The sequence below is a fragment of the Stegodyphus dumicola genome, chromosome X2, assembly GCF_044657685.1.
Source record: "Stegodyphus dumicola isolate Sdum_Otavi_A_Nest chromosome X2, ASM4465768v1".
NCBI lineage: Eukaryota > Metazoa > Arthropoda > Arachnida > Araneae > Eresidae > Stegodyphus > Stegodyphus dumicola.
In genome coordinates this window covers 138,515,443-138,540,303 of record NC_140781.1, presented here as the reverse complement: position 1 = coordinate 138,540,303, position 24,861 = coordinate 138,515,443, and the positions used below count along the sequence as shown (strand labels likewise).

General features: G+C 35.8%; 1 protein-coding gene across 6 annotated transcripts in view; it reads right to left on the bottom strand.

Moving 5' to 3' along the window:
- Nucleotides 1–6,825: 6,825 nt before the first annotated feature.
- The window catches only part of LOC118192698 (teneurin-a-like), a 1,025,489-nt gene continuing 1,007,453 nt past the window's right edge, over nt 6,826–24,861 (bottom strand). For all 6 annotated transcript variants that reach the window (XM_085809689.1, XM_085809693.1, XM_085809690.1 and 3 more), the window contains one exon: nt 6,826–10,661. In XM_085809689.1, the coding sequence (XP_085665815.1) occupies nt 9,817–10,661 (845 nt within the window). In that variant the 3' untranslated portion in view covers nt 6,826–9,816. The remainder of the gene's footprint in view (nt 10,662–24,861) is intronic.

Genomic DNA, 24,861 nt, shown 5'->3' with positions numbered 1-24,861 from the left:
AAGTCTTTCAGACTAAAACTTCTTTCTTGCTAGAATGTTTTAAATAAAATTTATACAATAACTTTTTACAATATTTAAGTCTTTACACAACGCTATTATATATCAACTTTAGTTTTACGCACGAGTAATTTAAAAACATAATACGAAAATCGGTCACAACTCATTTCTCGCCCTTTTGGCGATAAAGGTAGACCTCGCATGAGGTAAAACTTCTTGAAATCTGCCACTTGCAGTAAGAATGAAAGATTAACTTAAGTTTGCAAAGTAACATAAAATTTTACTTATCTTTGCAATATTCGCACATCCTTTTCTGGGCCCAGTCTTTAAAGGTACTGCAGATATTAGCCTGGTTTATCCTCCTTCTTGTACGGGCTCACCCTTCAGTGCTTTCCTCTGGAAGCTTCCGTTTTTCACCAGTACGGCCACCCTTGAACACCTTCCTTTTCCCCTCTGCTTGTGGTCTTGGCCGTTTAAAGGCAGCTGGTCTTGGTGGAACCGGGAAACTTCTGTCGTGATCCTGCTTGGACCTCGTTGTTGGCCGTTCAAATTTTTCTTGTACTTTTTCCTCCGCCGCTGATGGCCCTTCCGCAGTTCGGCGACATTTGCTGCGGAGAGTTCTGTCGGATGAGTCGATCTTCCGTTTTAAAGCCGGGTTATAGTTGCCGTCCTTTCTCCTGGTCCTCTTCACATACGTCGTCCTTCTCCCTTCTTCATTCTGGGGGTGTTCGTGAACTCTGTTTTCTGGACGGTGGAACGACTTCTTTTTCTTTTTACCTTCAATTTTTCCGCGGGGCAATTTTCTTTTCACTTGCTTCTGTCTCTCATTGGCTTGCCCTTGTACTTGTCGTTTTCCCACCTCTGGAACTTGTACCTGCGGTGTCTGCCGTGCCGGATCCTGCAAAAGATCTGAAAAGATTTGCATTTTATTACGATCGAAGTTGGGCTTAATTTGATCAATATTTGCGGAACAGGTTTCACCATTTGTGGTCTTTAACACTACAACAGCGTGAGTTATTTTTTCTATAACATATGGTCCTTCAAACCGTGGAAAAAATTTGGCAGTTTTTTCTTTTGGTGCTGAAGAAAGTGAATGCTTAATTTTTAAAACTTCATCCCCTACTTTATAAGTTACTCCCCGTCGTTTCAAGTCATAATATAATTTCTGTTTTCTTTGTGCTACTTCCGTATTCTTTTTTGCTTCTTTTATTAGTTTTTCTATATCACCCATTTTAAATTCTGGGGCTCTTTGTTGCACATAAAATAGTTTATCTAACGGTGTTATAATCTTTCTGCCTAGAAATAACTCAGCAGGAGTTTTTCCCGTTGTATCATGTTTTGCGGTCCTAAGGGCGAAAGCAAATTCATTGACATAGTTATCCCAGCTTTTATGAAAATTTTTAACATAACTACGGATAATTTTCACTATATTTCTGTTGACCCGTTCCGCTATATTTGATTGCGGCCGATACGGGACCATTTTTAAATGACGTATGCCCAGTTTTTGGCACATGTCTTCAAATATATTACTTACAAATTGAGGACCATTATCCGATATAACTTTTAGGGGCGCCCCGTATTTTAAAATATATTTATTTAAAATAGAATCAGTAACTAATTTCGCGGAGGCTCGTTTTAAGGGAACAATTTCGGTCCATTTACTAAAATGATCAACCATAACAAGGAGATAGCGACTTTTATTTAACTGACTTTTTGGGAAAGGGCCCAATAAATCGATGCCAATTATTTCATTTGGAAATTCGGATTTAATACTATTTAGAAACCCGGCCGGGCGGAAATTAATATAATTAACGGCTTGACATGTTGGGCAGGACTGGACATACGCCCTTGTTAACTTTTGCAGTTCAGGAAAGTAGACTGCCTCGCGTACGCGTTGGATAGATTTTCGAATACCAGCATGAGAAGCTAAAGGGCTGTCATGGAGCTCTTGCAGGATATTTAATCTAAGACTAGCTGGGATAACAGGTCGAAATTCGTTGTTGGAATTCGTAGTTTTTGTATAAAATAATAGACCATCTATTAGTTCGTAATGGGCCGCCCTATTTCTTATCGCCACAATATCTTGGTGGCTAAAATTTTCAGGATCCTTCAAATACTCATAAATACTTCCAAACTCAGGATCCTTACCCAGTTCGGTTATTACAGTTTCTCGGGAATTTCTTGTACACGCTGTAAGCATTGCAACTTTTACGGTATTACCCTGTTCGTCTAATTTAATTCGTGATAGGGCATCTGCTACGATATTTTCCTTTCCGGGGGTATGCTTGATTACCAGATTATATTCTTGCAGCTTGAGTGCCCATCTTATTAACCTTGGGGATAAATTTTTCCCTGAGTACAATCGACTTACCGCCGCATGATCAGAATATACTGTTATCGGCGCCTTTCCAAAATAGACTCGGAACTTTTGCACTGCTAACAGAACTGCAAGTGCCTCTCTCTCGGTCACGGAATAGTTTCTTTGTGTTTGATTTAAAGTTCGGCTAAAAAATGCCACGGGCTGCTCATTTTGCGAAAGTACCGCTCCTACCGCATAATCCGAAGCATCCGCTGAAATTTCTAAATTTTCATCCTTTTCAGGAAATTTCAACACAGGGGTTTGCGTTAATGCTTGTTTTAATTTTTCGAAAGCACTATTGGCTTCGGCCGTCCACGAAAATCTTGCCTTTTTCCTTTTTAATTTTAACAATGGCTCAGCGATAGCCGCAAAATCTTTTATAAAGGACCTATAATATGAACAAAGTCCTAGAAAAGAAGAGAGCTTCTTTGCCGTGTTTGGAGTCGGATACTTTTGTACAGCGATTATTTTTGATTCATCTGTCTCGATCCCTTTTTGCGATATTTTGTAACCTAAATATTTTAATTCAGGGGCTGCAAATTTGCACTTTTCGACATTAACTTTTAGACCGGCCTCATTTAATAAAGAAAACACCTGTCTTAAATCCTGTACATGTTGGTCGAGATTATCACTAGTAATAATGATATCGTCTAAATAGATAAATGTGGACTTTCCAAGAACAGGTCTTAACACAATGTCCATGCATCGCTGAAATGTTGCTGGGGCCCCAGAAAGGCCAAACGGCATACGCAAAAATGCATAAGTGCCAGACTTGGTTATAAAAGCAGTCTTAGGCACGTCCTCAGGCCTGACCCCTATTTGAAAATAACCATTCGTTAAGTCTAAAGTCGTCATAAATTTGGTTGATTTTATGTTCCTTAAAATTTCTTCTATGATCGGTAACGGATATACCGGATATTTAGTTATGGAGTTTAATTTACGGTAATCAATAGCGAATCTCCATCTTTTTGGATGCGTCAAAGGATAGTCATTATTTTTCTTACATAAAACCACCGGGCTAGCATAACTACTTGAGATAGGCGTTATGATCTTTTTACGTAGCATATCGGTAATATGCCATTCTATAATTTTTTCCTTATTCTTATCATACCGGTATGGTTTTTGACGAACTGGCATTGCATCTCCGGTGTCAATACTATGGTTAGTAACCTGAGTAAATCCTGGAATATCACTAAATAACGAAGCAAATTCACTTACCACTTGTCGGATTCTTCCTTGCTCGTCATTAGGGAGGTGGTCAAGTTTTAACATCGGCGGTTCAGCGTTTTCTGTACGAACTGGTTTCATTGTCAGCTTAAGGGACGCTTCATTAAAATCCAGCGTAGCTTGTGCTTCTGAAAGAAAATCTATTCCTAAAATTAAATGTGCTTGCAGACTCTTTACTATAAAAAACATCACCTTTACTTGTTCGTCCTTGATACGGATATACAAAGGTAGTTTACCTACGCACTTACATTCTTCTCCTTGCGCCGCTAACACTGTCGTATTATCCGCATTATATATGCGGTATTTGCGAAAATACTTCCTAAAAAACTCTTCTGCCACACAGGAACACTGCGCGCCGGTATCCAGGAGTGCGGTGGCTGGGATATTATTCACCAAGACTTCAATCTTCGGAAGAGTCAAATTTTTCACCATTACTGTATTTAACTTGTAGGAAGAGGGGATTTCGTGGCCTTCGGATTTCCGCACCGTCTCGTCCGCAGAAATCCGTTTTAGTTTAAATTATTTTTCCTTTCCGTGCTTTCATTCTTTTTCCACTGGCCTTGAGACTTTTTTCCTGGGTTGCTATTGAACTGTCGACGTTCGCCGGCTGTTTTTGAATGCTCGGGTTTCCTTGCCCACTGATTCGCTTTTTCTCCGTAGCCATGTGCTTGAGTTTGCTGTAGTCTTGGCGTACCAAATTGGTTTCGCTGTTGATACTGGCGTCTTCTTTCGACGTCCGCCGTTCTTCTACTTTCAAACTGGATTGCTAGCTCAAATAACTTTTCCAGTGTAGTCGGATTTCTTAATTCAATAAAGTCTTGCACTTGGGGCAGTAACCTCGGCAAAATCACTTGAATTATTTCAGGATCCGGACGGTTTCCATACAAGAGTTTGAAAACGTGAATTTTTCTTAAAATAAAGCTCGAGAGGTTTTCACTTCTTTGTTGATATATACTGAAAAGTTCCGTTTCTAATTTCGCACGATCTCTTACAACAGGGAAGGCTTTTAGTAGGGCAGTCTTGAAATTTTCGTAAGTATAGGTGGGACTTCCTGCTTGACCCAAGAGACTTCTGCCTATACATTTGAACCAGTTAAGCGCTTGGCGCCTCAAAGCGCTGGTAGCTAAGGTAACTTTTTGAAACTCGTGCGCGAGGTAGAGCATGAAGTGGTCATCCAATTTTTCCAAAAAACTGGTTACCGGTGAGTTTCCCTTAAATGTTGCTTCTGGTATTATCGAAGCGCGCATGGTCTGGACGATGTACCCAAATCCTTCCAGGGCGGCAGCTGGCATTTCTGGATTCTGAGCCGTTTCTGCAGGCAGCACAGGTTCTTCTTGAAACTCGGCCATGGTTATTCTTCTACGTTGGGCGCCACTATCAAGTTCAATGTTCCTTCTAACCTTCTTCGGGAACATACAAGGACCTGACTAGGAACAGAGAGCTTACTAAAGCTATGTTCACTAATTGTAGTAAGTAGACAGGATACAGACGAAGGGTATACAAAACCCTTTATTTTTTCTTTATATACAATAACTTCCGTACTTCGGAATACACTGACCCTCCACTCGGGGTCTAACGTAAAAAAAAGTATAAAAATAAAACTAAACTCTAATTTAACTTTAGAATAATACACGTGGAAGATTGGCCTTATAATAACAGGAAGCGTATGTAGCATAGAGACTGTGAACACTGCAATACGTTTAATTTATCAAGAGGATTAAAACCTCTGGCCTGGAAGGCAAATAGCAACTGCGTAACTTCTAAGGTAAGCGGCCTGCTTCGAACTCACTGCTTCCTCTCCTTCGCTTGGCAAAAAGGCCACACTTAAATACTTGGCGTTCGCCAGACAAACTTTGCATAAAATCCTTAACGCTTATAATTCTGGCCGGAAGTAGAAAATAAGAAGTGATAGTAAAGATTTAAAATAAAATAAACGTTAGTAAAACTTAAGATCCTTACAACCTGAGCACCATAATGTACTACATATACAATAGATCCCTTCACGTATTATTCACATGGTAATGAGACTGCTGAAAGGAAAGGCTACTTCTGTTAAAAAGAACTTGAAAATGCTTACCTGATGTATAAAAAATCTCATTTCCTTTCATTTTATTTACGGCAAACCCTGTGCTGTTTTTGGCTTCTTATGTTATTATAAGTTTAAGAATTCATGAAGTCGGTTTAGCCCTGCTAGATTAGCTGGGATTAGAAGCAATTAACAGAGGGATTTTATTTCAGATTTTAAAACTGCCTTTCAGTAATCAATTGAAATCGTTCTGTCAAATGAAATGTCTGGCTTTTGAGGTTAATCGAGAATGCCAATTTCTTATTGAGCGAGTGTTCTATGAAATGAGTGGGTCGATATGCTCGGAAAGAAGAAAAGAATGTAAATAACAGATGAAAAGATCTCTCACCTTCCTACAAAACTTTATTCGTAAATGCTTGGAGCTTAGATCAAATGAACAGCTATATATTATTACCTCTTCTAAAAGCTGGAAAAACATTTTAGATTTAAAAACAGCAAATAAATCACATAAAAGAGCAGTTCCGAAATTCAGTTTGATGTTGGATTTAGTTGTCATCTGCTACTATGGTGGCACCTCAGAAAAACTGGACTACCAGCCTTGTGCAAAAGATGATGAAACGAACAGTATCCACATTATGAAATGCTCGGAATTCAATGGAATCTCCAAGCTGTCGGGGCGCTGAAAGCTTAATAACGTTTTACTGATTGATTTTGATGTCTTTTGATGTGATATTATTTTGTGTTTTGTGCATTATTGTAAAATATATGTCGTTTTGTCTTACCATTGGAGAAAACAAAACTGGTTGGGTGACAGCTCGCAAAGATCGACGATTATTCTGATTATACCTGATGAATTAAAGCAATTAACAACATTCAATAAGAATTTTCCACTTCAGACTGTTTGTAAGTCGTTATATTTCTCAATATTGCACAATTGTTATCGATAAGACTATGCGTAGGAAGCTTTCCACTAGGAAAAGACATTTTGACCTTCAGAGAGATCTTCATTCAGCGCTTTGCTAAAATGAATTAACGGAGTAACCATCCAATCAAATGATATTTGTAAAGATTAAATTAGACTGTAAAGATTAAATCAGATTTACATATTCGAATCTGTATGTAAATAATGATCAAAAACGATAAACTTTCGTTCATCAACTTCATTCATGATTTAATATGTGATTAAGAGATTTCAGAATAAAATGACATTCAACTATTATTAATATCTCCAGTTTTATTTTTATTGTCATTACATACAGCAACAATACACATCGCATGTAAACTTTCATGCTGTTTTCATCACAATTTCATGTCACTCACAAAGTATTACAGTAATATTTTTGTTGCTATGTACATCATTCATTTCTTGAATTGAATAAATATCATAATTTAATTGCAGTTTTAAACTGAATATAATAACTGCAAGTAGGTTCGTACAAAAAAAGAGCATTTAGGATGTGTGCAGCTTTTTTCGATTTATATATTTTCTATGATTAAAACAGAAAATTGGATTTTATGCTATATATAACATAACAACCCGAAAGAGATATGGTACAAAATTAATTCTCAGATATTTCTCTGAAGTGAACAGAAAGTTTTATTTAAGGTATTTATGTTAAATATCACCGAACACTGAGTAAAATCTGAATAAAATAGAAGAACAATTTTACATAATGTAAACCAATTACAAATGTAATTGGTACCGAGTATAGATATTCAAGAAAGATTTTCAGATAAGAAATTTCATTAAATTATCACGGAACATTTTGCAGAGAAATATTCTCTTCTCGTAAATAAAAGGAACTCTTATAAATAACAATCAAACATGGTTGTATTTTCTACATATAACTATGAATAACGCAATAACACTGCACTTCTTTTGAGTACAAGTTAATAGGGAAGAAAATATTAGAGACAATAAAGGTAATAGTTTTCAGTCGATAGATGCATTATTACTTAATTTGATTTATAATTATTATACTGCATAATTTCGCTCAAAAATGCTCTATAATATTAATATGCATAAAAGAATTTAATAAATTAGAAATACACAAAATAACTCGCCTTATTACTTTACGTATTATTCGCATGTAAAATAAAATCCAGAATTGAGCATTTAAAAGTATACCTTTCAATGTCGGATTTGAGGTATTTGAATAAAACTGCATTTAAATAAAAATTCCTTTTTGATAAATTTTCTCATTGCTTATATAAGGCTAATGAAAAAAGAAATGCATGCCTTTTCTGCAAATTCTTCATTTTATGCATTTATCCACCATAAACTTAAGAGTGCAGTTTGTTTCACGCATGTATTTAAATCAACTTTTGCTATGAAGAAGGTAACTTAAAATTTTGATCATTTAAGAAAATAAAACAGTTGTGTAGGGGATAAAGAATCAAATACTCAAAAAATAAAGTTCTCTGTTACAGCAAAAATCCATTAACTCTCGTGAAGCATATGAGTTTTTATTTCAAAATCGATTAGTTACAAATACAAAATTAGTGTAGCACTCAGTAAACATTAAAACTATCACGTCTACATAGTAACAATGGAAACACTGCGATAAATTTTGTCATTTAAACTAAAATGTTGTAAAATGCAAAACACAAAATACGTATTACTTAACAGACTTACAAAGTGTAGGGAAAACACATCTTCAAAACATCTTTAGTCAGTACATTAACAAATGTTAATATTTAGGTATAATGTTTCTAGTAAATAAGTAAGTAGTAAAGTAAATAAAGCAGAAATACGTTAAAGCAATACATCCGTAATATTTGGATAAATTTAGTATTAAACATGCGCATACATAATTCTGTTACAAATTAATCATGAAAAAAAAATCAATCAATACGTTATTCGACTATTGAACATAGCAAAAATAATGCAAAACTCACATTGTTGAGGTATGTGAACTGCAACACGCATTTCAGAATTTAGAAATTGCCCAAATAAATCTTTGGATGGTGTTATAAAACGTATTTCATTTGATATAGCAGTTGACTCCAGCATAAAGTTAAAATCTCGTGCAATTTATTGTGTGGAATCACCAGAAACACCGAACACAGCCTTTTATATGCTATACCGGGATTACACATAAATTTTTGTACACACAAAATTTTTCCTATACGGTCTTAAGCTCCAAGCTCAGTTTTACCTCTAAAATTTCGGCATCCTAAAAGAACTTTGCACATTTCAGTTCATTTATATTACAAAAGATTCAGCTTAGAAACATTTGCATTTCAAGCTCATTTGCTGACTCTATGAAATAAAAAGCTTTAAACTAGCTTTTTATTTTCTAATACTCTTTTGTATGCACATAGCACATGGCAATATACTTTTTGGTTTTTAACTTTCATTGTCTTTTGCTTCCACTGATGCCTGCAGTGAAGAGGGGGGGGACCAGGGGGAACCCCAGTTTAGAAGACGCCCTTATTAATCCATTACTAATTGTCCTTACGCTGAGTTCAAATGTAGTGATTATCATCGATTAACTTCTATGCAAGACATTTGAAAATACATGGATCAAAGAAAAATGACGTAAATTTTCAAATATCCCGAGCAACCATTAGATATGAGGTTTCATAATATCAGATTGTCCTAACAACAGCTGTTGTTCTGAAATAACGTTAAGTTGTGTATGGAATAGTTCTTCATAAAAGGTTCACATACCAATTATTTTTATTGAATTTTGTTCGAATAACAACCAATTACCTCATTCAATTTTTTTAACATTGGGAAGCTCTTAGAAAATATTATATGTGTAAGAAGTTAACTGTATTGTATTTTTACGATCGAGAGTGATAACAACATAAGATACCTCAATAGAGTGAAATTTTCTCTTTCTGTGAAAATATGTAGTATACATGGGTTAATATCTCAATGGTAAACTCCGTAATTTAAACAATCGTAAAATTTTTTATATTTTCCATATTTTAAGTGTTATATCGCATAATGTACTCTCATTGTTCAATAATATAAGATGAAATGAAACTATTCCACAAAGAAATGATCCGCATCATGGGATTTATGCTCTGTGTTTTATGCTCACATGTACTTGATAATGATAAACACATTAAGTTCAAGAATTTGTAGTATAATTTAAGAGGAGATTTTTAAACTTGAATAGCAGCATTAACGGTAAATTCTTTTTGGATACACAGGGGGTTACGTTTAGGATATTTATGCGGTTTTTGGATAAGGCGGTCACCTTTGTTTCTGATTTGACTTATGAAACACGATGTTAGCAGGATCATCAGCAAGATCCGGGTACAGCTCAACGTCATGGTAATAGTCCCCTCTATAACCGGGTACTGAACTGGTTGAAAGAATATGTTCCTTTTCCTTTTCAGACCATTTCTGGGATCCTCTTTGGCTGGTTAAAATAATTTGTCTCTCCTGAGCCCATCGTTGGCCGACAGCGTGTTTCTTAGCATGTCTCAAAAGTCTCTGCCTTTCCTTGTGTGGATTCGTTCCATATCGAATGTTCAGTATAGCATGCTCTGAATGGACTCTGACATCAACATCTTCAGGTTTAGATTCATGAACTGTAGTGTTGATAGCTGTTCCAAGTCTCTGCAGTTGGTTCAAGTCATCGACAAATCTCCAAGCACTATCCTTAACAAAGTAGAATACGTCTTGACCATGCATAACAAGATGGAGATCCAACAAATAAGAATTGTTAAAAACAGAGGTAAATACATCTCTCCTGATGTTATCAGCTTCGTTAGAGACTCGTACTAAAGCCCTCTCACCAATGCGTGATACGGTAATCCCTGAACCGAACGGAACGCTCATTGTGCTGATTTTTGGAAGGACAGTTTCGAAGAGCTGCTCTCGTTTGACCTTTGGCCTTGCTACACTTGTTAAGGAAGCGAAGCTTTCCAGTTTTTGGCGTATTGCACATGCAAATCCAGATACAAGTGGCACTGATGGCATATCAAGGAAAAGAGGCATTGCTTCCTTGTCATAGATTTTGTGAAAAATGGAATCAGCCGCTAAATCTAAGCTGTCTATATCTATACCTTGACTTTTAATCCAGGCTGTGAGATCTGTAATGTAAAATAAGAATATTTGAAATCATTTATAAAAGTAGCTTGTAAAAAATAAAATTGTAAGAAAAAATATAATTTCGACAATTTGTATTGACGTCTATTAACATTTACGTTGTTTAAAAAACGGAAAGAAAACACATTCGAACTACAAATAAATATTAACAGCTCTAAATCTGAAGTAAAGAATTTTATTGATAAGAAGATCATAATAAGGGCATGTAACTTTCGACTGGTGACTTAAATGTAATAAAAATAGTTTAACTATTTGCAGTCGAACGGCGTCGCTACGGCGCGCGGGAGGTTTGGAGCGTTCACTGAATCGGCTGAAGCATCCACTCGAGCGGCGCCGCTACGCTCTCGGGAGTCGGATGCATCCACTTGATGTGCGCTATACCGGTGCTACGGCGTTTTGGAACTTGATCTGTTTATTTACGATGTGCGATAAGATGTTCTTATCTGAAATACTTTCGTGGACCAGACTCGGCTTGCGTTCTTAGTCAAATCTTAGCTTAGCTTAGTTAGGTTCGGCATAGCATTCGCTTGAACAAAAAATAAAATAAAATAAATGTAGCTTTAAGCATTTAGCTTTAATTTTGCCGATTTTTCTCGTCTCGAGTTGCTGGATGCTAAGTAAGTACTGCATGCACATGTAGTGAACATATTAATGAGGAGTGAGTTTCACTTGCAATTAATGCATTTATATGTCAAACCAGCAAAAACAAAAATAAAAAAATACATATAAATAATAGTAATAATAAAAACAGCTTAAGTAACCTTATAAGAATCGTACGAGGAAGCTAAAGTTGAATGTATTGATCAGCCTTTGATCTTAGTAACTTCTTTATCATTGTACATATACATGAAAATTTCTGAATCTTGCTAAAAAAATGGAGATGAATGAAGTTCATATACAACTAATATACTTACAAATTTGCTTTATGTTTTACTTTTAGTATCTACAGAATTTGAAAATACTTATTACGAAGGACAGTAAGATGGTCTTTGTAACAAAGATTTTCTAATTTATAATAATATGTTTTTTCGTAATAGATATTCTAAAGTTCAGCAATTTTTTAAAAATTAATTCTCTGAATGGCATGGCTTATTAGATCTATTTATGAAGTCCTGTATGTAAACAAAATTTATTAGTTAAATATCTATAATTACTTATTTTAGGTCCTGTTTTCATAAAGTTCCATTCATCAAGAAGATATTTAGATAAAAAACCAAGATATTTTAAATTATAATTAATATAAACCAAGTGAAAAAATATCTCATGACCGGATAAAGGCAGTCATACCACTCAGAAATATATAATTTAAATTTAGATTATACGAAGAGAGGAGTGAGTTATTTAACAAACAGGTAGCAAAGGCAAGAAATTTTATATCCAAACTTTTTTGCGCTTTTTGTGCTATAATATTCTACATAATCCTCCTCCTGCATTGGCGGTAACCTCGGATGTCGTATCCGCATATAATTTTCTCTTCTCCTAGTTTACGTAATTATAAGAGTGCAACGTATAATGCAGATGGTATACAAAATGCGCGTTAATCGATTACTCATGATATCGTTAAACCTTCTGGTCTATGGAAGACTATTAACAGTTAAAATGCTCTTGAAGCCAAATCTTTTTTCCGGATTTGTAACTGCCTGGAGTGTTGACGTCCATAACTCCAGAAAGGGGAACGGGTCACCTGTAATTCATAAATCATTTTGTTTTGAATTTCATTGTGTAATTAATATAAGAAAAGGAAATTTTTTGGCAGATTCAAAAAAAAAAAAAAAAATTATTTATCCGTACGAATTTAGATCTCTGTCATTGTCAGAAGTCTAGAAAACGCTTCTGACGTATTTCATCTTCTCTTTCAAAGAGGACCCTTTGAAGGCAATGCGAATTTTGACCATACAATGCAAGTTCCAGCTGAGGAGTCTGAAATGTCAAAACTAATCGCTGATGCACATCCTTAAAATCCTTGTTACTTTCGCTCCATTGGCACTTGAAAGAGCCTTCAAGCCTTTTCCCAGACCCGGCTTCTTATTGGCTAGTCAGCATTCACGCTCGAATTTCTATCGCCTTTCTTTCGCGGGGATCATCGGCGCATGCCAGTGACTACACAAAGGGATTCGAACATTCATTTGGGAAGCAGGCTTTTTAATAGCTCCCTTTTTTATTTTTTATTTTGTTTTATTTATTTATTTTTTCCAGTGTGCTTTCTCCGGTGAAAGTTTGCTTTGATTTGGTCCCCCCTTTTTTCCCCTGCTTTTCAAAAGACACAATGAAGTGTTTGAATGGAGATGACTAAATGGAAAAGTCTGGTGTTTTAAGATTACGAATGGGAGGTGTGCGAGTGCAATTGCATTTTTGTTACAGGTGTAAATAATGAAACAGTGAATTTCAGATAATTCGAAACATCACTTTTAACGAAAAAAATTTTCGCTTTTTTTAAAGCTTTCATCAGTCACCGAGAATGAGCTTTAATGTTCATGAGGTGGAACTATCTCAGAGGAATATTTTCGTCATTAAATCATTTTTGCCTGCAAGAGTATTTCAAATGGTAATCATGTGTAATAGCAAATGACTTCATAAACATAACTATGCTGATATTAATTAAAACTCTTAGAGTACATTAAAAAGAAACATTTAAACATACATAGTGGTGTAAATAAGCTATGGTGAACAGTGATGCAGAAAGATATTTTCGTATACTAAAATTCTCATTACGAGTCAACTACACTGGTTATCATAAATTAAGGAAAAATCACAAAAATCATGATTACTGAAAAAGTTAGATGTAGAATTTTATGAAACGTACCCACAATATACGACATATAGTAAGGTATTAAATAACATAAAAATAAATTACCAGACAATTATGGTAGTATAGAAATTAGCACATCTATAAAATGACCAAATCGAAGGTATCAGTTTGCTATAGGAAAAGTACCTTCAATATGGAATATGGTCGCCTCTAGAAGCAATACAGCACATACAGCGATGCGTGATGCTTTCAGTTATGCGGTCTATCAGTTCCATAGGAAGCGAGAGCCATTGCTCTTGCAAAGCAGTTGCAAGCGCGGCAAGGGTCTGAGGGGGCGGATTGAGAGCAGCTAGACGTCTCTCTAAAGCATCCCAAACGTGCTCGATAGGATTCAAGTCCGGGGATTGAGCTGATCACTCCATGCGCATAATTGTTTCCTGTTGAAGATAATCATCTACGATGCGAGCCCTGTGTGGTCTTGCGCTATCGTCCTGTAACAGGAAAGCATCACCTATTGCCCCGGCACATAAGCATCAAGAATGTCATCCCTATAAACCGGAGCATTTACGGTTTCCGTTGGAAAGACATGGAGGTCTGTGCGTCCACCTAAAGAGATGCCACCCCAAACACAGACACTGCCTCTTCCGTATGCATCTCTTTAACGGATGTTTGACAGATGATAACGGGTTCCAGGTTCTCTTCATATCAAATAACGCCTACTATCTCTTTCTAGACTAAACCAGGACTCATCCGTAAAAAGAACAGCCCTCCACTGATCAGGCGTCCAGTGGACATATTGTCGTGCCTACTGCAAACGGTCCCTCGTATGGCGTGACGTAAGCGGCACGCAAATGGCTGGTCGTCTCGCATACAGACCACCTTCGTGAAGCCTTCTACGCACAGTTGACGTTGACACCAGGTGGCTGCAGCAAGGGAGGATCTAAGAAGTGTCGGAGTATCGGTTCTATTCCTGCGTGCACATAATGTCAAATATCGGTCATCGGCGCTCATCGTAGCAGTTGACCGTCCTTGGCTTAACCTCCTAGAGGCCGAATCTGTAGTTTGGAACCGCCTCCAAAGTCTATGAACCACAAAAGGACTTACATTTAGCCATCTGGACACTTCTGTTTGACTTTATCCTGACTCTAGTCTCCCAATGACTTTCCATTGTAGTTCTGCAGGCAAATGATGCCGGAAGGTCATTGTTACGAATTGGTTATCTCACAATTCTGATGTCACTATCACAGTAAAATATGTGGGCTTCCTCTCAAACATGGACTTTTATTCTCCTCACAGATGACGTATTCCGAGTGCAGCGCCACTGATTTGCATATGGGAGTTTTACTCAGCTACTCTTACTTGGCAACATATTCAAATTTTACACGGTTTGGCTTATTTTTGAGGAAGTTATCGCTATTTTTGTGATTTTTCCTTAATTTATGATAACCAGTGTATGATAACTGGTTATTATGATATAAGGTATTTTTTTCGCCTTCTTAGCATGTCTTCGTGGTGATTTGGTTAGCACGCTTGACGGGAATTCGACAGGTCTGTGGTTCGAGTCCCGGAGAAGGCGTTGTTCATTTTTCATCTTTCCTGCTTAAAAAAAAAAAAAAAAAAAAAAAAAAAAGTCTCTACAGTGGCACCCGAACTAAAATGGAATGGATGATGATTCTCCGCCACCCGAATTTGGCTATTGGGTTCCCTAATCCTCAGTTACCCTTTAAAAGGGGGAGTATATAAGGTATTTCTCCCGCCTTCTTAGTATGCCTTCGTGGTGTAGTGGTAAGCACACTCGATGCGAATTCGAAGGGCCCGAGCGAGGGCATTGCTCATTTTTCACATCTCTTGCTTCGAAATAACCTAATGTCTCTACAATGAAGTATGTTGATATAGACATTTATAGACTGAGATTTTAAAACTTGATACATTGATCATAGACATCACGAATATAAATACACATATTCATTCAAGAATGATTCTTTAGAGTTAATAATTATGCCATTGGAAGCTGGAGGAAATTCGAAAAGAAAAAAAGTGAAAAATTTGAGGAGACAGGGACGGAGAATTTTTCTAGTGGCACTGACTTTAAGAAGGTTAGGTTAGATGACTTGGTTAGAGCAGAGCAATTCGAAAGCTCTCTATCTAAAGGGAGGAATGCCTTCATAAAAGACGTTTAAGTGAAACTAGGTCATATCCACATTACACATGAGGAAAACTACCATGCAGCCAGCCCGTTCGTAGGGATTCCTGCCCGGGTTGAACTACCAGTGTTTAAGCGATACAGAAGCGATAACTCGCTAATTATGGTACGTATCTTCTGTGGACAATAACTTTAATGAAAAATTGTCAAGGTTGATCTACAGCTGTTAAAAGTGTAGAATGGATAATTTTATTTAAATTCTAATACACTTTCATTTTGTTGAGGAGGGAGAAATGTTACAGAATGAGAAGGGAAATAAAGCAATTTTTGAGCCCATTTACATGCATTACAGAATTTCACGATTAGCCCTGTAATAATAACAAATCTAAGTTTCCATCTGAAAATTTAAAAAATAAATTTAATTTAAAATAAGCGTTTATTTAAAACTCATAAAATATTAATGAACTAAAAAGGCGAAAAATAATTTATTATGTAAGTTTAATGTGAACACTAGATTAAATAATTCTTTATACAAAATTTATCCACAGTTTTATCAATCGAATAATAAAAAGCCTGGATATCTTTGTTAAATTTATAAACATAATGGTTTTATGCTTTTGGCAAGGCAATTAAATTAATAGATTTCGTTACTAGGCGCTCACACTTCTATTATTCGCCCTATACCACATAAAAGACTATTTTCCCTTTAGTTCATTAATTATTTTATGAATTTTTAAATAAAATAGTATTTTATAAAATCATTTTTTAATATTTACCTTTATAGTCTGAATGACACGTTATCAATCAAATTATTCAATTGAAAAATCGAACCTCAACAATGATTAATTTCTCTCTTACTTCCAACAATTTTGTACGTAAAATGGTCTAAAGAATACAAAAATGTTACCAAAAATTTAGAAATTTTATTAAAATCTCATATACGAGTGGCAAAGAGCACGAGTGCTAAATTAAAGCTTATAATTAAGACTTTTGAAATTTGTGACAATAAAAAGGAATAAAATTTCAGTTATTTTTTAAAGCAGTCTCGATATTAAATTTTATTGAAAAGGTTACTCTTTGCCCATAGATCTCATTCAACAATTAGCTGACTGAAAATTATTATTAATTATTTGAATTAGGGACTGAAAAATTGCTCTTCTATTCAGTGGGTGATTGTGTCTGTGTGTGGAGAGAGATGCAGAAACAAATATTTATACATGTACATTCGTATATACACTCACATGCATTAAAACAGAAGAGAAACACTCCAACGTGAAACACAAAATTAGCAAAGCAACACCCTTGTGTTTGGCGCAGGTTTAGTCAAGAACTCAATCGATTTCGAGAGCAGGACCCTCTTCATCAGGAGCAAAGCAATCTGGAAAGTAACTTGAATGATGCGTATTATGATCGAGCTACCGCATCTAGGCGCGATTTTGCCGGCTCCTTGAGTGTTAGACGTTATGGCCCATGACGTTGATGAGTTCTTGACCGTGGGGATCTCACTAAAGGAGAAATCATGGAACTTCCTACCTCCATGGGAGAAATTGGAGGAGGGTAGGCATGGGATGATTGGAAGACCGCAAGGAGGAGAGGAGCAATCTGATGTGCTGAAGGTCACGTGCAACCTGATTGGACTAGCAAGATAACTGGGTACTAAGTTTTCTTTACGGGTAATGCAAATACAGTACAGTAAATATAAAATCATTACAAAAGAAAATACAAATGGTTTGGTTTAGTTTGGTTCACTTAATTATGGCAAAGCACACAAGGGTTATCTGCCTAAGGGAAGGGATGCCTTCGAGGATGCCTTTGGAGGACTTTCTAAGGGCAAATGGGTCGTATACACGTTATACATAGGAAAAACACGAAAACGCCCATGCAAGGCAGCCCAATCGACTGGATTCGAACCCAAGTTGGAACTACCAGTATTCAGCGATTTTACAGCTCGACGGCTGGTGAGCCGAAAATACAAATAAGAATTTAAACTATACACACAAATCTCATAAAATATTTAAGTATCATTGTTGTTATCCCAGTCAGAGTAAGTGAGGCACGAGTGGTCTGATATGTCTCTCTTACTGTAAAATCTCATAATTAAAGACTTGTGCGTAATTAACAAAATCGGAGGTAGCAGCGTTGCTAAAGAATTTGCCATTTGTTATAATGCAGATATGATTTTAATGTCCTTGATTTTAAGATCTTTATGAAGCAAGGAGTTTCTGACAAAATTGTGTGTACCTGTAATTATCCTCAAAAACTTATTCTGGAAAGTAATGACTGCATTTTTGAAAGTAACGGTCGTTCCAGAATAATGCATTCCGTTATTCTGGAAAGTAACAGTCATATACCCTATAGCAGTAAAGCGAACGAGAAGGTAGTGTCATCTGAAAGAATAGCAACGTAAACTGAAAAATTAAGTTAACAGAATTTTAAAAGCGAACAGAATATTGAAATTTGTCTTCATTCCACTGCTAAAAATAGCATTAATAACCTTGTCGTGCTTCCATTTCATCCAGCTGTCAGTTATAAAATTGCACGGGTTCTCCAGAAATTCAGTTTTCAAGTCCTTTTCTCCCCTTATCAATAAATCCATAGTTCGATTCTGAAAGATCTGGCGTCAGTGTGTTTTGAGATATATGGATCAAACTAAAAAGTACTTTCAAGTTTCGTATCATAGAGCATGAATATTATGAGTGAAAAGGCGAAATTAACAAATCTTTGATAGCTAACCATGGTTGGAAATTTAATCATAATTTTGACTATAAGGTCTGCATAAATTATCCAAAAGGCTTCTTCCATTGGGGAATTGGGTTTTTCTTGAAACTTTTCAGATTCACAAAGCTTTATCTTGTTTAGTTAATGACTTTAAGTCCAATCCAGTCTTTCCTAACGCTCTTAAAATTCTAATTTTTCATTTAACTTAATTTTTCAATTTCCGTTTTTGTCTGCTGACAGATGGCGCTACCTTCTCCCTCGCTTTGTTATAGTGCATAATATGACCGCACAAAGACTATATTTAGAGGTACCAACCACCAATAAGAGGTACTACTTGTGGTTTTGTAGAGACATTAGGATAATTTTGGAGGCCGGAAAGATGAAAAATTAGCAACCGTCTTCGCCGGGAATCGACCCGCGGACCTCTGAAATACCGGCCCATTGTGCAGAAACACTACACCACGAAGGCATACTAGGAAAGCGGGAGAAATACTTTATGTACTGCCCCTTTTAAAGGGCGAATGGGGATTTTAGGGGACCCAATCGCAAAATCTGGGTGCGGAGAATCATCATCCAACAACCCTTTTAGTTCGGGCGCCACTGTAGAGACATTAGGTTAATTGAAAGCAGGAGTGATGAAAAATGAACAACGCCTTCGCCGGGAATCGAACCGCGGACCTCTGGAATACCGGCCCAGTGTGCAGAACCACAACACAACGAAGGCACGCCAAGAAAGTGGGAGATAATACCTTATAGTTTTACATGCGTTGTTTCCTTTAACCAGGGTATTTGAGGTGCTGGTAAGAACGCGATAATATTCACGCTGATACCAGTATACCAACAAGTATAAAAGTATAATGACTGTATTAACTACTCATGAGCGCAATAGCTGGCGCTACATTTTGGAAGAGTAAATCTCTTCTATTTTCATGATTAATGCTTTTCCTATTAGAACTGTTATGCTTTGGGATCCCTTTTCCTCTACTTCACTAGTCTCTCTTCAGAGTGCCACGGACAGTACTTTTCACACTTTCATTGCCCTTCGACACACTACTTCATGACTCCTGATGAGGAGAGACCTGCCCTTGAAATCGATTGAATTCTTGGCTAAATCGACGTCAAACACCAGGTTGTTGCATTGCTAATTTTATGACTCACACATATGTAAAACAATTAAGGAATGTAAAATTTAAGTAACTACTTTTAATGTGCATTAAGCCAAAAATAGTAAATATAGAAAACTGAGCTAGCATAATTACAGTAGAAATTAAAAGAGAAGAGAAATACGTCAAATTAATTCTCAGATTCTCAGAAATTCAATTTTCAAGTCACTTTCTGGCCTATCCGTAAAATCTATGGTTCGATTCTTAAAAAGATTACATTTCTGACTTTAATACTTGGTGAGTTTATAGCAGATCTTGTCAGTGTGGTTTGAAATATATCGGTCAAACTAAAAGAGCGTTAATGTTTCGCATCAAGAAACACGAATTTTATGTCCGAAAAGGCGAAATTAACAAGTCTTCAACAACTAACCATACTTGGAAATTGAATAATAATTTTGACTTTGGGTCTACAAAAAATCATCCCAGAAGCTTCTTTCATTGGTAAATTGGATTTTCTTAAAGCTTTTCAGATTCACAAAGATTTATCTTGTTTAGTTAATGACTTTAATTGCAATACAGTCCTTCCTATCTCTTATCGCGCTACCTCCTCTCTTTTGCTTTACTCCACCTTGGGTATAAATATAACCGTGGCTCTCTCTTCATTGTTTCTTTGCTGCTATGAAGAGGGACAAGTACCTGCTTGAAATCGATAAAGAGTTGAGCAAAATCTACGCTTACAAGATTATTGCTTTCTAATTTTATAGTAGAATTTGTCCTTGATTTAGTAATTCTTCCTGATCTGAAGCAAAAGGATCACACTACCAAATTGTGAAGCTAAATTAGTTAAAGTAGGCGCAATTTAACTTTAAAAGAAAATGTATAATTGAGAAAAGGAAGGGAGAAATAAACCATATTACCAACAAGCCTAATATGAATCATATATCTCTTACAAATTGAACATCTAATGAATGAAACAATCACTGGAGCCTGAGGAAACCCCTCATGTGAGAAAAACAAAGAAAAGGAAGAAACAGAATAATGTTAAATAAAATGATGCATGTCATCATCAGGGAAAATATATGCTCAACGTAGAGGTATAATAGTATCTATATGTATGCATATACCTATGAATAGTTTACGATATATTTGTGCGTGTACAGTCAATTTTCTACTAACCAGAAATAGATTAACAGCTAAAGGGGATGCTGATTTAATTGGGGATTGTCTAAAATATGTTAAGATTCATTTATTGCGGAATGCTATAAGGATTACTGTTGCAGTTTATCAGACTGTTGCAGTCTATGGAAAGCACAGAAAGGAAAAGAAAATTGCGGGAGATAACAGCAGTGATAACTGATCATATCTGCCGGGTGAAATCTGCCAAAAAACAAAAATTCAAACAGACGTTTTTCGCACATTTGAACTTACTAGCATTGTTCAAGTTCATTAGTAAATATCGTTCATTTATTCTATTTATAACTTACTTTCTTCATTTTAAATTATGTTTATTCTTTATTATTTACGGTGTATCCTTTTTGGTTTAAATATTAATTTAAGTTCTTTCACTAAATGAACTTATTCTGTAGATTAAATTGCTTGAAAATACAGGTAAATTTTAATAGTATTCTTCTGCTTATATGAGTTTTTCCTTCCTGTGCTTTTTCAATGCTCCGACTAACTGTGATTTCGAATTAAATGTGGACGTCAGTATTATCCCAGTATAAGTAAATATAATTTCATTTTAGAATTGTACATTTTAATTTTACCGTACTTTTAGTGCGTTCCATTCTTTAATCTACAACTTTTGAAGTTAATGACCTCATTTTTAAATTTACCGTAAGAGAAGCGAGAGAGGAATTATACACTGTCATGCCGCGAGGTGAAAATTCACTTTTGAATGAAAATAATAAAGCATTTTTGTTTTCGCCTTGAGAAAATGAATGGCGCGTTGCAGGCATGACACTAATTTGGTTCAACTGTGTGCGAGTCTGTGTCATATGTCACTGATTCATGTGATTTTTGTTATTTCTCATTATTTTTACAAAAAATAAATTAACATTAACTTTTGTGAACGGAATACACTTTATCTGTATATAAATGGGTACAGATATTCTTAATTAGAATTTTATTTCAGATTTTAAAATACACCGATCAACTCGCGAGGGACTAAGATCACACAACACTTTGTAAGTCGTTTTAAATTATATTTACAGCAACTGAACTAGCTGGTTATGTAGGTAATTCTCTGTTTACTCCATCTGCGAGGCAAAGAGAGTGTTTCTCTTAAAACGAACTCCATTGCTGTAAAAAAAATAAACCTAACTCACATTTTATTAATTTTTTATTAATTAAATAACTAACCATATGTAATCATCTGAAATCACTGATCTTATAAGGTATTTTCTCCCTCCCTGAAGCATGCCTTCGTGGTGTAACGGTAGTACACTCGGTGTGTATTCGAGAGGTCCGGGTTCGAGTCCCGGGGAGCGCACTGCTCATTTTTCATGTCTTCTGCTTCAAAATAACCTGGTGACTCTGCAATCTTATTGAATATTAACTGAGGTAAATTCCGCTAATTTAGTGTAGTTACTAGCTTTTTAATCCAAATATCTTTAATTCTTCGTCTTTATTTTACATAATGTATTTGGTACGTATCTACGTATCCATATGTATGTGAATAGTGAATAAATATGCGCATCATATTAAATGACAAATTAATTTAAATACTATCTTTTATGGTTGCTGAACAGTTTTTGTAAGTTTATAAGGTATTTCTCCCACCTTCCTAGCGTGCCTTTGTGGTGTAGTGGTTTTGCACGCTGGGACAGTATTCCAGAGGTCTGTGGTTCGGTTCCCGGCGAAGGCGTTGCTAATTTTTCATCTTACCTGCTTCCAAAAATACCTAATGTCTCTACAAGGTATTACCCGAGTTAATAACACAACAAGCGATTTCAACTGCGGTTGCGTACTGCGTGTCAGTCTTCTAGAAACAGGCAAATAAATGACTGAAAAATTAATTTTTTTTTCCTCTCTCTTCTTTTTTTTTTTTTTTTTTTTTTCATTAGGTGGGGGGACCAATGGCCGTTGGAGTGTTAAACACTTATGTGTACAACACGTCGCTTTCTTATCTTTCGACCGATGCTTTAGAAAATAAGCGATTATTTCTCAAATAATACTTCACTTTCTAAGTACAGAGTTTGAAAAATAGCATTTCGAAATTTACAGGTTTCTATTTCATCAAGTATAGACCATAATGTGCTGAACAGAATTTCAGCTTGATCCGCCCCTTTTTACAATTTTCATTCCTACATATAACAAGATTTTTTTTTAGTTTAACTTTGTTTTCCTTCTTCACTATTTCGATATAAAAAGCTAGGTTATTGAGTTTTGAAATAAAAGGCTTTTGAAGAAACAGTTTACGATTGGATATTGGTAGCGTCCATTCTATATCTGTTAAATCAGTCTTAAAACTAATAATTGAAATGTGTTTTAAGTGGCTTATATATAAACAGGTAAAAGTGCATGAGGCACCAGAAATTTCTGTATAGAAACGAACGCGCATTGTCTCAATACACTAACCAGCAAGAGTTTGAAATATTGGAATTGACTGCCTGTTTTTTTTTTTTTTTTTTTTTTTTTTCGTAAGCGAAACTGGAGTTATACATCCGAGTTGTTACATTTAAACGTGAGAGGATAATAACATAAAATTATTCAAAGTCACATAACATAACACAAACTGTTAAGTATACTAATTACAATATTGTATTACGCAAATTTAAAACAGGTTAGGTTAGGTTATTTAATTACGGCAAAGCCTCGAGGGCTATCTGCCTAAGGGAAAGGATGCCTTCGTGGAGGACGTTCTAAGGGAAACTGGCTCGTATACACGTTATACATGGGGAAAACTACGAAAGCACCCATGCAGCCAGCCCGTTCGCGGGATTCGAACCTCGGACCGAACTACCAGTGTTCAGCGACGTTACCGCTCGGCCGCTGGTGGGCGCAAATACAACAGAGTTCATATTTTGAAGATCGCTGCACTGGAGTTTTTGCACTTTTATGTAAGTAGATAAACATATGGGATTTGATTTTGCTAATATGTTTGAATGTCTGATTCTCGTTATGTGAGGATAGTTGTGGCAGATAAGACTGCACTGAGCATATCTCAATCCGTAATATAAATAAATTAATTGCAAGGAAAATAGTAATAAAAATATTTAAGCTCCAAAACTGAATCAACCTCAACACTTTGAACTGCCTGCCATCACAGTGAAAATTTGCTTACCAGTAGCCGACCGATCAAGTCGCTGAGCCTTTGTAGTTCGACCTGGGTTCGATCTTGGCGAAAAGGTTGGCTGCATGGTCGATTTCATGGGCTTGCCCATGCGTAACGTGGATACGAACCAGTTTCTCTTAGAAAGTCCTGCACAAAAGCATCCCTTCCCTTAGGTAGATAGCTCTCGAGTGCTTTGCCGTAATCAAATAAACAAAAGCAAACAGCAATGAAAGATCAAACTGCACTATTTCTTTATCTGTATTTATGTTACGTAACAATGTCTTAGAAAGCTAATTCTAATATGTTTACATTTTTATTCTATTTCATAATGTGTGACTTATGTGACGAAGTAAGCAGTCTTTTCTTTTCTTCCTCCCCAGTTTTCATACTGAAACCAGGATTAGTGTGGTATTTCAAAACAAAAACTTTACATCCTTTGAAAACAGTTAAAAAAATTCAATATGTTGGACAACGCCATAAAATGCTCAAAAGCTTTCTTAATCGTGAAACACGCTATCTGCTCATAGATCTTAAACTAAAATAGATAAATTTGAGCACTAAATGTCTTTCGCAACTTATCCATCACATGCAGTTTCAACAGGACGTTAATGTCTCTACGGCACTTGATCCCATAAAGACAATTTGAAGTACCCCATTTGATGGAACACCTCTTACAGGCCATAAAGTCATCCCGGAATCTTTATATAGCGTTCTTTTGCCGGCAGAGGGAGTACTTAAGACTTTTATGGGTTATTTGATACTGTGATGGAAAGGATGGTTTAGCATCAAATTGCGGCAGAACTCAAACTAAAATACTTTGGAAATGAGCACACGAAAAAAATTTGACTACAAAAATTAAGAATAATGAGTACCTTTAGACAAATGAATTTAAATATGTGCTTAATGATCTGAAGTCGCAGTCTTTTATTCCACACATACGCTTTGCGAAGTCCTTGAATAATGTTAAAGAGTTGAAAGTTTATTAAGTTGAGAATTTTTTATTCTATATAATCTAGAAAACATTTTCATGAAGCTTTACTTTGTTCTATTTTCATAATAAAGAGGGGTTAAGTAAGCCTTAAATTACAAATGCCTAAAATGGTGTAAATTATTAAACTCTGTTTTTAGAATTCTGATGGGACATAATACTTTTTTTAGTTTTGTGTTAAATAAATTTACTATATATTACCTTCGA